Here is a 16,212-nt window from a genome sequence, read left to right as displayed (position 1 = left end):
GCAATTTCCAATTAATGTACCTTTCCTACACATAAAAGAAAGTTACCTTGCTTTTTGATGCTACAAATTCGCATTTTTTTCTCAAAAGGCATTAATTACAAAATGTAAAGCAATAAATGTGGGCTTCACATTTTTCTTGATTAACAAAATATGGAATTGGTTTCTTGTTTCTGAAATCCATGATATTGGTGCAGCCTGATGAAAATAAAAAACCCTTGAGAAACCCTCAGAGGTGATTTGCCATTATCTACAAATCCTTGTATCCCAAATAAAACGGCACCGAATCACCGAGGGAGCTGCAGAAACAACCTATTGCATTTACAAATGTTCATTTAATTAAAACCGAAACGCCACGGTTACTTATTACCAGTCTTTTAATCGTTTTTTTTTCCTTTAGACTTCCAATCAAACATAAGGCCCAACACACATACAAAAAAATCCAACTGCTATATGTAACCAATCAATTAGACCTTTCATGTCAAATCCAGTCTCAGGATTACAGGAGGCGGTGTGGCCTGCCAAGCTAAGACACGCCCACATACATGGAGTTGAAAACAGACATGGGACAATCAAAGTGTGCAGGGTCCTCGCAGATAGAGTCCTTACAGTGTCTGACTTTGAACTACACCTGGTTGCATTTGGTATGCTCTTCTTCAAACTAGCATGCACACAACTACCACCACTGGACGAGCAACATGCAAAAATTAAAGCATGCTAATACCGCCTTCAGGACAGCCTAATCACAGGTGATTAAACTAGAATCCCCTCCAGCCCTAAATCTTAACTGGAGGGGATTGGCTCAAAGGGGAGGATTTCAAGGGCACCGCCCAATAACTAGATCCAGGACTGGCAAGGAAGTGTTACTGGCACACATCACATAACAGAATATCCCACTGAATGCCGGAGACCTGCTTCACACACAGCGCACATACAATAATCTGAACAAAAAACAACATATCTGTGCTCTCATCAAAATTATTATAAGAATTTAAGTCCGAGGTTTAAAAATATTATTGTCCTCAGTGAAGGGACACCATCCAAGGCCCAGAGGTATTCGGAGTCTCTAGTCACCGTACGCGGAGATAGCGCTGGGTGACAGACCGCTGTACACTATGGCTTACTTAAAGAAATGCGGAAAACGTTTTAAGACTGCTTGACCCACACCCATTTTATTTTACAATGTTCAATAAAACAGTTTTGAGTGGGGGAAGAATTGGAAGTGAGGGTGTAAAAGAGCTTGGTGGGCTGTCCTCAGCATGAGTTATCTAGATCTGAAGCGTGCATAACACGTACAGGTGCACGCTACCGGTGCGCGTCCCGCCAACCAATCCACGCCCTCATTTCTTCTTCCTCTCCTGCGTACTTGTGAACCAAGAGTCCAGCAGCTTCTTGCTGTAGTAGATCTTCCAGCCATGGACCTGCACTGCCACCACCATGACGAGGTACATGACGGACACGGCCGAGAAGCCGAAGATGAAGCGATAGGCCTTGCCGTGCCGGAAGAGCTGCTGCGCCATGGGGAACATCTCCATGCTGCCGTAGATGAGCGGTGCAATCGAGCACAAGCCGGTGAGGATCATGGAGATGACCAGGTAGCTGATGTTGTTTCGGGGGAAGGACAGCAGGCCGAAGACAGAGGGGATGATGCTGAGCATGTACGGGTACTGCCACTGGTAGGGCATTGCCACCAGGTCATGGGACACCAGCCTCAGGTGCGACACACACATCTGGGTGGCCAGCACCAGCCAGATGAGCACGTGTGCGTAGATGAGCCTCTTTATTTCAGACTTCAGGGATACGCTGAAACACAAAGCAAAGAACAAATTGTTAATTACTTCTGCTCGCCCACATGGAAGGGTAGGGTGCACATAGGAGAGGTGGGCTGCTCAGATTTCTGCAGGGTGTATGCTCTGCTCCATAGATATGAAGCATTACTGCTGGAAAGGAAGGGGGTTAGACTAAATCCCATTTCTGATAGCCATTTCTGGGATGGAACTGGGATGGGGTGAACCCAGGGAAACATGCTGAACCCTGGTGTCATTTCCAGACACAGGACATAATTCAGCAGCGTCTGCAAGTTGTCTGCATCCGTTCGGAGCAGTACCGACAGGCAGCACCTACTTCTATTGGGCCCCAAAGCAAAGGCCTAATTTAAAAGACAATCAGCCTCTTTGTTCAGGTATGTTGACAGAGCCATCTGGAGCCTAACACCTAGATGTCAATGCAACTGAAGTAAACAAAGGCACATAGCTGATCACTTCACAAGCACTTTAGTGAAACTGTGACTTGGAGACAGGTTTTAGACTTTTTTCAACCCCCCTACGTAAAAGATGTGTACGCACTGTAAAAATCAAGATTTAGCTGTGTGCGAGTAATTTCACTAAAATGATTTAAATGGTAGCTATTGTTTTTATTGAATTTTTTATAGCACTACTCATCCCAGTGTAGGGTGTTAAGAGAGCTTTACATCACACAGAGCCACAATAAATCATACAACTGTGTAAATGAATGTACAGAAAAGACAATGAGGGTAACAAGAATTTTTTTACTGCCCATGGGAACCCTTCTTTCTAACCTTAGAATAACAGATTTGAACCCTTCTTTCTAACCTTAGAATAACAGATTTGAAAAGAAACAAGGATATAAACCCATAACTTGCAGTTTACCCGCAGCTCCTTGAGGCTGTAAGTAGATCACCGCATTCGAAAGATCGCAACCAATAGACTGGAAGTGACAAAACATCTTTGAGCCAGAAGCACTAGTCCTTTTACATATCTACATAAAATACAAATCTGTGATCTGCATGCTACGGGGTGTACTTTGCAGCAGGCACATAAACCCGCTCTGTTACTTTAGGAGTCAAAACTGTGACTGGACAAAGCACAGAATTCTCCCAGAGCTCTGCTAACGACTAGAGTTATTTTACGCTATTATAATCCCCTCAACATTACTGGGCAGACAGATCTCACTGCAGCAGGTGCCTTAGCCCTCTAAGATATTTAAAACGCAGTCTCTTCATGACCAATTAAGTAATCTAGAACATATTTACTGTCACATATGCCCTTGGTATCAATTTCTTTTCTGCTTATATTTTAAAAATAAATACATAAGTTGACCGCCCGACTCTGCTTTTCACGCCCCGCCCCACGAGAATCCGCCGTTTTTCCTCTGCCACACCGTGACGCACGGTTTATGAGCTGCCAGTGGCGGAGTGCCCAGGAACTCGGATTTCAACACCAGCTGAACCAGTTTCTTACTCAATACCTCATTTAAAAACGGTCAACAAGGGAAGGCTTGCATCCTTGGAATGCCACCACTGTACAGGGACGGTGTGTTCTAGATGAACCTACCCTCTCCTGCAGTACGAATTGTGCCCCTGCTCAAAACGCAATGAGCGTCGCCAACAGGACACTATCCTGGATAAAAGAAAAATATGTGTTTTCTCGTTCTTTCCTGGCAGCTTCGTGGCGATAGCCTGAAGCAGCAAGTGCCGCCGCACAGACATTCAACAACAGAAGCAAGCAAATACCGCAGGTCAAACAGCAAAACACGCAGGTGTGCGAGTCTGTAGTATAACCCCTTGCCTATTACACCCTCACAGGCAGCTCTACTTCAATACAGACATCATCAGATGAAATCCATGTGCGACACTAACCGGCAAGCAGCAGGACGGGGACTAGGAGTTAATATTTAATGGACCGTCTCATCACTACTTGCCCTGCAGCGCCCTCGGGAGGCAGACGTGCGCATTACTGCGTTGGCAGCACTAAGTCTGCTAGGGACTCACTCCTACTACATAAACACTATTGTACTGTAGCGTCTATACATTTTGGGGCACTGAGCAGTCAGAAGCCTCCCCCGCCCCCCTCCTCCCCAGGCACCAATGTACACTGGGCAGCGGGGTGCCGGGCAGGGCGAGCTTTACTTTTGAACCTATATGAGCAGGCCTGTTATGTCGGTTGTGATGACCACGGGGGGGGGGGGGGGGGGGGGGGGGGGGGAGGAGGGTGTTGCGGGACCATCGGTTCATTACACACACAACGTCCGAGCTGCAATAAATGGCTCTCATCGGACACCAAAGATCGCCTTCGACCCAACACTTCCTATACTAGAAAGCCTTTCTAATATACGTATAAGTTGCCTTACTAACCGCCTATGCTATAACCACCCCCCCACTTGTCCACCCACCGACCGCCTCGTGCACACAACTCAGCATCAAAGCCACGTGGCTGTCAGTGACGTCAACACAGCTCCCCGACAACACACTAACAAACATCTTAGCACCTTTATCTGGCAAGCGACGAGCCCATAAAGAGTCTGCGTATACTGGTGTAGGGGCAGTCAACACCCCCGCGCATTACACGTGCATTGGCAAAGCACATAGGCCTGGCTTCGGTTAGGGGTGCGTTCCTACAACCAATCAACATCTCGGTCTGCAATACGGAGGCGAAGAGATGGGCCGAGAGCGGAGCAGACTCCGCGGAAGTGTTGAGCTGTTCCCTCACACCAGACGTTTGTTGTACACCGAAGCCGTGAGATTAAGGTTGTGTTGCAAGTGATACACACAACACAGCACAGTGTACACAACTGACAAGACATCCGCCTTTAAGAAATGTTATGAGCCGCAAATCTTAACGTTGAGAAGACAAAATTACACAATATTTCACTGGACAATTTACCCAAATGAGCTTCCACGAGCGACAACCAGCCACTGCTAAATCATAAAAAGCCTTAAAGGCAATGACCGGAAGAGGCTGCACCCCTGGCCACACCCTCTTCCGGTGTTCCTTCTTACTGCACTTTTATGAAGAATGAAGGGGACGCGCTTGTAGGGGGGCCTCAACCGTGGCACCTTCCCTGCGCCGTGAGGGCAACGGCATTCCTCTACTGCTATCCAGAAGGGCTCTTATACCACGGAGCAAACATCGCACCAAAGACCTCTAGGTCCGCCTTGAGGGCAACGGCTGTACCGTGAACTACAACTCCCAGGCTCCCTTGTCCGGCGCTAGCAGGTGACGTCAGTGGCAGGCGTCACCTGCCTACATCTACGCTGCACGCCTCCCGCAGCGCGGGACGCGCGCGAGCAGCGCCCGGGCCAAGGGCGGGCCCGTCCTTGCCCGTCATAGCCCGGAAAAGGCTAGGCTGGGCCACGTTATTTGGCCCCCTCTTGTCGACTAAGGACTCTGGTGTGGACACAGAAGGGCAAAGGTACTGTTTTACATGATCACCATATAACACCGGACTTTTTTCGGTTATTTTTCACTCTGCTTGCTCTGTCTGGAAGGGTGGCATTCTCTGTCAATAATAGTGTCTTCCTTCAAATCCAATAGGCCGCACCCTGCTCGTCACACCAGCAAGTTGCCCCAAGGAACTGTGGTCAATGTAGTGGCGACGGCGAGTACGCCTGTGCCACAGTGTTTTAAAAAAAAGTATGTGTCGCATTAGCCATCCCTGGACACGTGTTTCGAGGTAGTTGCCTCTCGTCAGCAGGGAGCAGGTAAGTGTATAGGGGTGCCGCGTGGACTGCCAAATAGTAATTAAAACAGGTAGAGTACCTCTCATGGCGCGCAGGTGCAGGTCCAAGGCTCGTCAGCCCGATAGCTCAAGGGAGCCGTAATAATTCAAATCCAATAGGCCGCACCCTGCTCGTCACACCAGCAAGTTGCCCCAAGGAACTGTGGTCAATGTAGTGGCGACGGCGAGTACGCCTGTGCCACAGTGTTTTAAAAAAAGTATGTGTCGCATTAGCCATCCCTGGACACGTGTTTCGAGGTAGTTGCCTCTCGTCAGCAGGGAGCAGGTAAGTGTATAGGGGTGCCGCGTGGACTGCCAAATAGTAATTAAAACAGGTAGAGTACCTCTCATGGCGCGCAGGTGCAGGTCCAAGGCTCGTCAGCCCGATAGCTCAAGGGAGCCGTAATAAGTCAAATCCAATAGGCCGCACCCTGCTCGTCACACCAGCAAGTTGCCCCAAGGAACTGTGGTCAATGTAGTGGCGACGGCGAGTACGCCTGTGCCACAGTGTTTTAAAAAAAGTATGTGTCGCATTAGCCATCCCTGGACACGTGTTTCGAGGTAGTTGCCTCTCGTCAGCAGGGAGCAGGTAAGTGTATAGGGGTGCCGCGTGGACTGCCAAATAGTAATTAAAACAGGTAGAGTACCTCTCATGGCGCGCAGGTGCAGGTCCAAGGCTCCAAGGTCCAAGGCAACTACCTCGAAACACGTGTCCAGGGATGGCTAACGCAACACATACTGTTCTTTATACATCGTGGCATAGGCGTACCCGCCGTCGCCACTACATCTACCACAGTCCCTTGGGGCAACTTGCTGGTGTGACGAGCAGTGTGCTACCAACTTTTGCATAATTTATTACGGCTCCCTTGAGCCAACGGGCTGACGAGCCTTGGATCTGCACCTGCGCGCCATGAGAGGTACTTGACCTGTTTTAATTACATTTTGGCAGTCCACGCGGCACCCCTTTACACTGACCTGCTCCCTGCTGACGAGAGGCAACTACCTCGAAACACGTGTCCAGGGATGGCTAACGCAACACATACTGTTCTTTATACATCGTGGCATAGGCGTACCCGCCGTCGCCACTACATCTACCACAGTCCCTTGGGGCAACTTGCTGGTGTGACGAACAGTGTGCTACCAACTTTTGCATAATAGTGTCTTCCTTGTTTGAATCATTTACTGTTTTAACAGCAGATCATGGAAAAGGCAACGGTTAAATTGGGAAAGAGGGTGGCAGGCACTCTTGATGCCTTTATTACCAGAGCCAATACGGTCTTAAACCAGGAAATACATGAGACAGAACGTAGATTATCCCTGGACCTTCAAAACTCAATTCCCAGGCTATCCCCAACACCTGAATTCCCCACCTTATTGCAACCCAGTGTCACAGAAGATTCCCCTGTTAATACATTGACATCTCAGCCCCCCAAAGAGAAGGTTATCTCTCCTTCAAAGGAACCCCTGATAGAGAACAATGGTATGAGGACCAGGGGGAAACAGGGTAAAGCTAGAACAGCAAAAGCCAACATCACTACATTGAAGGGATGACGGGAAAATAAGCAAGTGGATGCACAGGGTAGCACGGAAGGGACCATATGTAATGAACAGAATTTAGAGATAATCGATCTTGAAACTATTCCCCTGGGAAGAAAAGCATCTAAGAGTGACAAGTCCATGGGCCAGCTTAAGGAATGTAGCCTGGAAAATCTAGAAATTATGTTAATAAAGCTACTGAATCCTATCGTGGAGAAACCTAACAATCTAGAAGATAGGTTAGCATCACTAGCGGGGAGCTGTGGATGTAAAAATACTGTTAGACTAGTCACTCAGACTAACAATATAGCCGAAACATTATCAAGCGACACCCCCAGGGTCACCATGAAGGATCAGACTGGGGTACATAATGTTGATGTAGGTAAACCCAGAGAGGCTCCTATCTATCCAGCTTCTCTCCCCAAACCCCCCACCGACATCACGCCCACTTCAGGGCCCCCGGAATCTATAAAAGCTAACAGCATTCTGGATAAAGTAGGGAGAACTCGGGAAGGGGATGTGCACGCCCAACACCTCCAGGGAATTCAGATAATGGACTTACCAATGGAGGCCACTCCATATACCTTAATTCTGGGAAATGTCCCCAAACTAAAGGAAGGGGCTACAGAAGATTATAATCAACTTAAAAACAAATTAAAACAATGGTTTACCAATAACATCTACATGGGTCGTGATGTCATTAGATATATAATAATGGCTCGGAGAGTAAGCTGGATTGGTAACAGGGAAAAATCGTTTCAAGGTGACTGTATAGTGGTGAATTTTGATAACCCATGTTCCGCAGAGAAGATATTGCAGGAGACCCAAAAGCGTTATGTAGGACTTAGTACCAACATAGTTATTTTACCCTTGGGTTACTTTTATTCACCAGAACCTCGTAGGCATAGGTTTGATACTGGCCGTAGAGTGCATACAAATATAAGGGAGTCATTGGAACAGAATTCCCAACATCAAATTCCTCCTCGTTTCCATCCTTCAAGGGATATGGGTAGAGCTCATATTAGTCCAACTTTAGAATTAAGAAATAGATTCTTACCTCTATCTGACATAGAAGAGTGTGACTGACTCAATCCTCAGCCAAGAAGTGAAACAACTGTACACACTCACCTACAGGACCTTACGAAAGAGGCAGCAATAGTCAGCTCACTAATCCCTAGAAATAACATTATCATGGAACATCGCAGGACTGGCTAGTAAAAACACTGATCCACTATGGCTTGCCTTTGTCAGACAGTTTAAGATCATAAACTTACAGGAAACATGGGCCCTGGATAGCAATCATCATTATTTGGATGGATACAAGGTTTTCTCTGTTCCAGCCACCCCATCGGTGAGTGGCAGGCCTAAGGGAGGATTGGCCACCTACATATCACTTGATATTAAATGTGAGGCCCGTATGATTCCACACTCACATACAGGAATCCTGGCATTGACATTAAGGAGGGGGGGGGGGTCCGAATGGGGGGTTAATAAATTTTTATAATTCCCCGACTACCTCAGAGGAAGGTGGTAATATCAAGACATTGGCTAACTTCATAAGTAAATATATGGCCAACAAACTACATAGCTTGATAATAGTGGGAGACTTTAACATCCACCTTTGCGGCAACCCTAACACCATTCATTTAGCCAACTTAGGTTGCCCGCGCTTGACAGGCATACATTTTGAACATACGCTGCAAGGAGAGGAATTAAATAATCTGCTGAGCGAAAACGACATGGGGGTGGCTATGTCTTATATGAGCCCTGCTACAATATTCCAGACTCCAACGTTTATAGGTAAGGGGAGGGGCACCTTTATTGATCATATTCTTATCTCGGCATCTTTAGCCCCCATTTTAGGGGGATTTGTCATAACAACAAACGAATATAGCGACCATAACTCGCGGTCAGCTCACCTTGGGGGTATGTTGACCGATCTTAATAGTAATACCCCTACAACATGCTCCGTAAGTACCACAGATGGTAAGAGGAGGCTAAGGTGGTCTCACATATCACCAGATGACTTCAATAACAATGTAAAGGCCTAGTGCGCTGGTGAAATAGTTACCTGCACAACGGAGGGAGCTACCACAAGTAGTGTTTGACGCATTCTATAATATGACTGGAAAAATAAGCAAGTTATTGACAGGAAAGCCTGGACATAGATCGAATTTGGGCCCCAAATGGTTTGACACTAATTGCACTAAAGCCGCTAAACGGTTAAGAGAAGCATTGGCCAAAAACCCTAGAAATCCGATCTTAGTGCGTTCCCTGAGAAGGGAGTATAAGAATGCTCTTGCAACTCGCAAAGCCCTGCTAAAGGACAAAGCCTGGGAGGAACTTATTGACAGCAGCACCCTGAAAGACAGTGCTAGATTCTGGAAAGTCGTTAATGGTCCCTTGTTCTCGCAGGAGGGAGGAGACGGCCTGGAGGCTCATATAGGAGAAGGGGACTGGGTTCACCATTTTAAATTAATGTTTGATAGTCGAGCCACTGATAATCCTGAAAACCATATGTCACAAAGTCGCGTGGACATAGCAGCTATAACTTTTACCCAAATTGAGATTTTTGACGGCATTGTGGGCTTGACTAGCAATAAAGCCCCTGGCCCTGACGGGATTCCACCAGATTTGTTTAATCAGACCCTAGCTTCTGGGCATCTATCCTCCACCCTGTCTTTAATGCGGCATCGATAGAAGGTTGTCCGACTTCCTGGGCATTGTCAACAATAGTGCCCGTTTTTAAGAAGGGCAACAGAAATGACACCAGCTGCTACAGACCAATATCACTTATTGATTCGGTGGTTAAGGTAATGGGGCGAGCTATCTTAAACAGATTGAAGGACTGGGCAGAAAACAACAAGTCGTTATCAGACTGCCAGTATGGCTTCCATCAAGGGCGCTCGACCACCACCCAGTGCCTCAATTTGTATCTGCTGCTTAATAAATACACTGTGGTGTACCCCGGTTCAATTGATCTCGCCTTCATGGACCTGTCTTCAGCGTTTGATTGTGTCAACAGATCGAAACTTTGGCAGGTCATGGAGGCGAGAGGGGTAGATAGGGGTTTGATATACTTCTTACGGGATCTGTATTCCTCAACCCGAGCCAATGTTAGGTATAGTAAGGACCTGGAAGTAACGAAGGATTTCCCAATTAAGAAAGGTGTAAGGCAGGGCTGCATCATGGCTTCTTTTTTGTTTAATTTTTACATAAATGATTTGGAGAGCACCCTTGTAGAGACAGGTGCAGATTTCCCGCGTATGGCTAAACGGGGTATTCCCGTTTTGCTATACGCGGATGATGCTGTACTTATAGCTAGAACAGCATTGGGGCTTCAAACCCTGTTAAACTCATTTTATGAGTTCATGAAAAATCTAGATTTAAAGATCAACAGTACTAAGTCCTTTACTACGAGACTGGGTAAGTGCACCAGAAAGGCATTTCAGATCAAAACAGGGGGTGACATAATTCCCAGCACCAGGGTGTTCTCATATTTAGGAGTTCTCTTCGATGATAAGTTAAAGTGGGAGGCTGCAATATATAAAAAAAAAAAAAAAGGGGGAGATGGCCAGGGCAAATGCTGCAATATTCAATTTTGCTTCGAAACTGGGGAAGAAACCGACGGGGGCTATGCTCCAGGTCTATAGTGCCAAGAGTGTTGCCATAGCAACCTATGGTAGTGAGCTGTGGGGTCGGGGTGTAACTAAACCTATACAGGTCGAGGAAAACAAGTTTTTAAAAAGATTATTATGTGTTCCGCAAAGTACTCCGAACCTGGTGGTACATGAAGAGTTGGGAGTACCTTACATAGCCGACCAATTATCACTGCGCCCCATGCTCTTTTGGCTACAGTGCTGGCTTAACCCGGACATTCCCCTGACCCGAGCTATACTCAAGGACTGCTTGGCATTAGAAAACATGGCACAAATCCCCTGGCTCAATTATATTAAAAAGGGATTTAATCAACTGGGTAGGGGTTCCCTATTTACCAACCCTGAAGAAATCATTAAGAAGGATATCCCATTATTTAAAATTGCCTTCCTGAACTATGAGAGGCAGGAAAGGGAGGGGATCGAGCTCATGAAATCAAGTGTCCGGTCTTATATGCCACTAGTCACGACCCCCAGGAAGAGAAAAAAAATGATACTCGATAGAAATACTTACATTAAAGAAACAAGAAACCCTTACCCTTTTTGGGTGCGGCACCAAAAATATGGAATGTCGGCCCGCCAGAGCTACAAACAACCAAACTATCGGCTCTTATGAGGCCTTTCAGAAGAGGATTCAAGAAATATAACCAGATACTTCTTTCAACAACAGAGGGAGCGTTTCCCCGACATGAAGAAAGAAAGGCTGCATCTATCATTATTACTACCGTGGGTCACAAGGAGTTTTAGAACAAAACAAAAAAACACAAGCTTTGCAAATCCTCTTAAGATGTGGTAGCATCACTTTACTCTTTTTACTAAGGCTCTGGGAAACAATATGGTTAATTTTTATGAAAATATTTCTATGTTCTTCATGTTAATCTCGGATTAGGATCATAAACGTGCCCCATCTCACTGTGATTTTTGATTACTTGTATGAGTAGCTTCCATGTAAAGTGCTCTGTTGTTGCGATGGATGGGGTCCCAGTTGTATACAAATTCAAAAATAAAATACACAACCAACTGAAGGAAATCCCACAACAGAAAAGGGACACTCCGATTAAGAAAGCGATATAGTGCTTGTAGGAGAGTAGGGTCTGCTATCCTATGGTCACCCCAAATTTTTGCTTTTTGCTTCACTGGTTTTTGACATATTGAGGCTGTGGGCCTGCTAATCAGACCCCCAGCCTGCTGTTCTCTCTAACTAAATTGACACTATGCACCCTAGGTGCATAACCAATTGGAAGTGGATCACCCTGTGAGCCCCTGTACCAGTGTACACTAGGTACCCAGGGCATTGGTGTATCTAAGGCCTGCCAGGGGCTGAAGCATGTATTATGCCACCCCAGGCTTGGCCTAACAAATTTGACACAACTGGCTGATCAATCAGCTGGGGTAAGTTGGTGTAACCACCTCTTACTTAGGTGTAGTATACCTATACCTAACCTTAAATGGGACACATGGTAACCTATAAGTCACTCCTATGGCCGGCCTTGACAATCCTGAAGGCAGAGTGCTTGGTTCCATGTGAGATGGTGCTCTGGCATGAGCTGAGCCTGTCTGCAGTGGTCGGAACAACTTCCTTCTACCGTTTCCAGATATCGTCATACCATATACTCTTAAGTGCTTTATGAACCTCGCAGTTAAATGCTATCTTTGGTTTGGCTTTATCAAAACATGTCGAGTAAGGTGTCATACGAATTGGAATACTAACCCCTCGACAATTCTGGCGACGGGGTTAGCATTCCACCCTTCTAGAGGGACACGACATGTACAGTACGTGAAACCTGGGTAAGATCAGACATAGCCTCAGCTCCACAAAATGGATGCTGCCACCACAGACACAAGTCTGCCCTCCTGCTGCTGGGAGTCCTTCCAGCTTGGGAGACGTGGACAAAGGGTTTCCTGCCAGGGGAGGTGCGAGCACCACCCCAGACAGGATTTTGTGTATTGGTCAGGTAGGGCTTGAAAGAAACCAGACATGCCTGAGGCTCACAAGGAGCCTCGGTGCATATGCCAGTTCAATCCGGTCCTGGGGCACACCAGCCCCGGACCTGGGGCGAGCTGGACAAAGGATTGGGGGTGTAACCACCCCCCTTCCTGGTCCCACCCTTAGGGAGGGACCTAGCAGGTAGTCCGTCCCCTAGAATCCGCTTAAAGGTAGGAGCTGTGTCCTAAGACTTCAGACATCCTGGAATCAACTTGAAACTAAGAAGAAGACGGGAACTTCGACGCTCTGCTGCACAGAGGACTGAAGGAAATCTCCCCTATGGTCAGGGAGTGACCATCTTGCTAACGCAAGCACAAACCAGCTATTCGACGTCTGCTTTGCCGCCGCCTCCTGCCGGAGCCCGAGCCCAGAGCCCGACAAGACCTGGACCTCCAGACCTCTCACCGCCCGATCCACAGTCCCTGCAAAGAAGGAACCCGTGGAGGCACCGAGACACGTGGAGCCAGCCATCTTGGAAGACAGACGACAAGCTGCAAGCGCAACGACAGAGGCTTCCTCCAAGTTGTGCTTTGGGTCCTGAGAAGCCCAACCACCGAGCAGCATCTGCACCAAAGGTGAGCCCTCCAGCATCTCCACGATCTGCGTGGGGCCCCTCTGCACTTTGCATCTCGACGCGCCTGCCCGGTCCCTGGCCCGTTGGCTAGTGGCCATTTTGGCGACCTAACTTGAAATCAATGACGCTGGTCTGGTTGCTCCAGACTGGCCCCAGCTGCTCTCCAAAGGAGCAGCCCCTCTGACCTTGCTGGTCAGAACAATCAGCTTACTTCTCTTTCCACGACTCCTGCCTTTGCCAAGGCTTGTTTGCCACTTTCGAGTCGCCGACACCACCGACAGCGAGAGCCTGTGTGGGACAGCTCGTGAACCGACTCCTGGACGTCGTCGAACTTCAGGGACCACGTGGCTGCGGAGACAAGCTACACCTCATCACCTGTTTGCACCCGACATCGCCTGGTACCTACCTGGTGCCACGCCGGTCACTGGCTAGTGACTGTGAACACTGTCCCCTCTGCTTTCAGGTCTTCTACAACTCCGATCCACTCTTGGATCCACCGCATCTCTTCTGGACCGACCGCCTGCAGCATCTTTGTCATCAGGCTCCATTGAATCGATAGAAGAAACCCGACGCACTTCGAGACCTATGCACCCGCTTCCTGTGGGTGAGGTAAAGCTGGCACTCCGGTGCCCAAGTGTAGAGAAACATCTCTAGTGTCTGTGTTTTGAATCTTAAGATCGTAGTCCATCCAGAAGACCCTTTCTGCAGTAACTTTTACACTTTTACGCACCCATTGAAAACCTATGGGAGCCTGCGTGTAACTTTCCTCACTGCACACGCGACCCGTGGACCTCCTGGTCACTAACTGAAGTTAGCTCCTTGTAGGCCCAGCGATTCTAGAGGCCCTAGGCCTTTTCCCTTTCCTGTTCGTGGTACTTATACCACTATTTTATTATATGGTTTGAGTGGCCACCAGGGCCCATCCATATAAAGTGCAACTTCTGTATATTATAACATTGTCTTGTTTAACGATTTGTGCTCCTGTGCTCATAAAGAGTCTAGGGGATACTTTGAGAAATAAATACATATATATTTTGAATATATATCTGTGTGGTGTCCTTTCATTGGTATAAAGGGGGGTTGCAATTGGTAAAACAGCCTGCTTAACACGCTTTAACGAGTTTAGCCTCAAAGACTGCTTAGCCTACGCTACCACTAGGGCAGCTAGTCCGAAAAGGTTGACTTACAACCACACCATAAGGGTTGCTTGGCATGGTACAAGGTGGTCACTTTAACTAGTGAACATCATATACCAGGCCAACTTCTCACAGTGCTATACTATACAGGTTAAAATAATTAAATATACAATCAATAGTAATTTTGAAATATTTAAAGGAAATTCTTAAAATACATTTAAGGCCTGAAGCAGGCTGCTGACGTTCATGGATTCCTTGGACTGCAAAGTCCAACTCGCTGAGAAGGTGGTAAAGGGACGTCTAGAGCCTAAAGGCATCAACCGAGCCATGAGGTCTCGAGGGTAAAGAGGATGAACCTGGGGGTTGGCAAAGGTCGGTCTAGTCTTGCATCTGGGGTATGTCAGCTGGAGCCCCACGGATTCTGCTTTGCAGAGGTCGTAGCAGAACAGCTCTAAAATCTGAGACACAAAAGTAACTCACTATTTCAGAAGAAATCCCTTTCTGGGGAGAATGGAGTGGACCATACACATTGTGAAGTCCACGTCAGCAGGCTCCTCCCCGTCAAGTAAACGTACCACGCATATAAACACAGCCCTCTATAGCACACACCAGAGCAGCGCTGCCTCTAGGAGCTGGCCTGCCACTCGAGGCGTTGGGCATGAACTGCAGTGAACAGAGGTCACCGTTCAGAGAGGAGTACTGACACCAGTGGTGTCACCCAGTGCGTCAATGACTTACAAGGTGCTCGGTTACCCCTTTGCTTTAAAGTCATGATGCCAATACTGCAGTACAACATACAGAAAGTGTAGGCAAACAATGGAGGACCGCCCTGCATTTTCATGCACTGTGTGACCACCAAGAAAGTGCTGGCGGTGGTGTTCCCGTGCAGCCGGGCGGTTCCCCCTCATTACTCCGATCCTTCGGCGATGAAACATGTATGCAGCCCCAGTTAGGGCGACAAACCATCTGTAAATTTCACAGACCGTCCGTTATTTTAGTACGATGTGAGTAAGGCGCCCGTAATTTGGGGTCCACGAATTACAGACACCTTACAGACATCATAATAAAATCAAATGGGGGAATTTCAGGAAGGTATGCTGTTCCCCTGCGAGAGGCCCCATGAGTTTAAAAGTTTTCCCTCGGGGCCTCTCGCACTTATCTTATAACCTGTAGAGATAGGCTGCCGGCAGCGGCCCCTCCCTATCTTATACCTGTAGACAGAGGCTGTCGGCAGCGGCCCCTCCCTATCTTATAACCTGTAGAGATAGGCTGCCGGCAGCGGCCCCTCCCTCCCTATCTTATACCTGTAGACAGAGGCTGCCGGCAGCGGCCCCTCCCTATCTTATACCTGTAGACAGAGGCTGCCGGTAGCGGCCCCTCCCTCCCTATCTTATACCTGTAGACAGAGGCTGCCGGTAGCGGCCCCTCCCTCCCTATCTTATAACCTGTAGACAGAGGCTGCCGGCAGCGGCCCCTCCCTCCCTATCTTATAACCTGTAGACAGAGGCTGCCGGCAGCGGCCCCTCCCTCCCTATCTTATAACCTGTAGACTGAGGCTGCCGGCAGCGGCCCCTCCCTATCTTATAACCTGTAGAGAGAGGCTGCCTGCAGCAGCCCCTGCCGGACCTCATGCAGACTGAGGCTGTCTGCAGCGGCCCCTGCCACCTCATGCAGACTGAGGCTGCCTGCAGCGGCCCCTCCCGACCTTTGCACAGACTGTGGGCTGGCCCATTGTCATTCTGAGACTGCAGCGGATTATCACAGATAGAAAGACAATGTGCCCTATTGTAGTGACAAAATGTGGTGTGC

General features: G+C 47.9%; 1 protein-coding gene across 2 annotated transcripts in view; it reads right to left on the bottom strand.

The window, feature by feature from the left end:
• Positions 1-356: 356 nt before the first annotated feature.
• The window catches only part of JAGN1 (jagunal vesicle mediated transporter 1), a 31,092-nt gene continuing 15,236 nt past the window's right edge, over positions 357-16,212 (bottom strand). For both annotated transcript variants that reach the window (XM_085624283.1, XM_085624284.1), the window contains exon 3: positions 357-1,800. In XM_085624283.1, coding sequence (XP_085480409.1) covers positions 1,338-1,800 — 463 coding nt within the window. In that variant the 3' untranslated portion in view covers positions 357-1,337. The remainder of the gene's footprint in view (positions 1,801-16,212) is intronic.

The sequence above is a fragment of the Triturus cristatus genome, chromosome 9, assembly GCF_964204655.1.
Source record: "Triturus cristatus chromosome 9, aTriCri1.1, whole genome shotgun sequence".
Lineage (NCBI taxonomy): Eukaryota > Metazoa > Chordata > Amphibia > Caudata > Salamandridae > Triturus > Triturus cristatus.
This window is presented reverse-complemented; position numbering and strand designations above follow the sequence as displayed.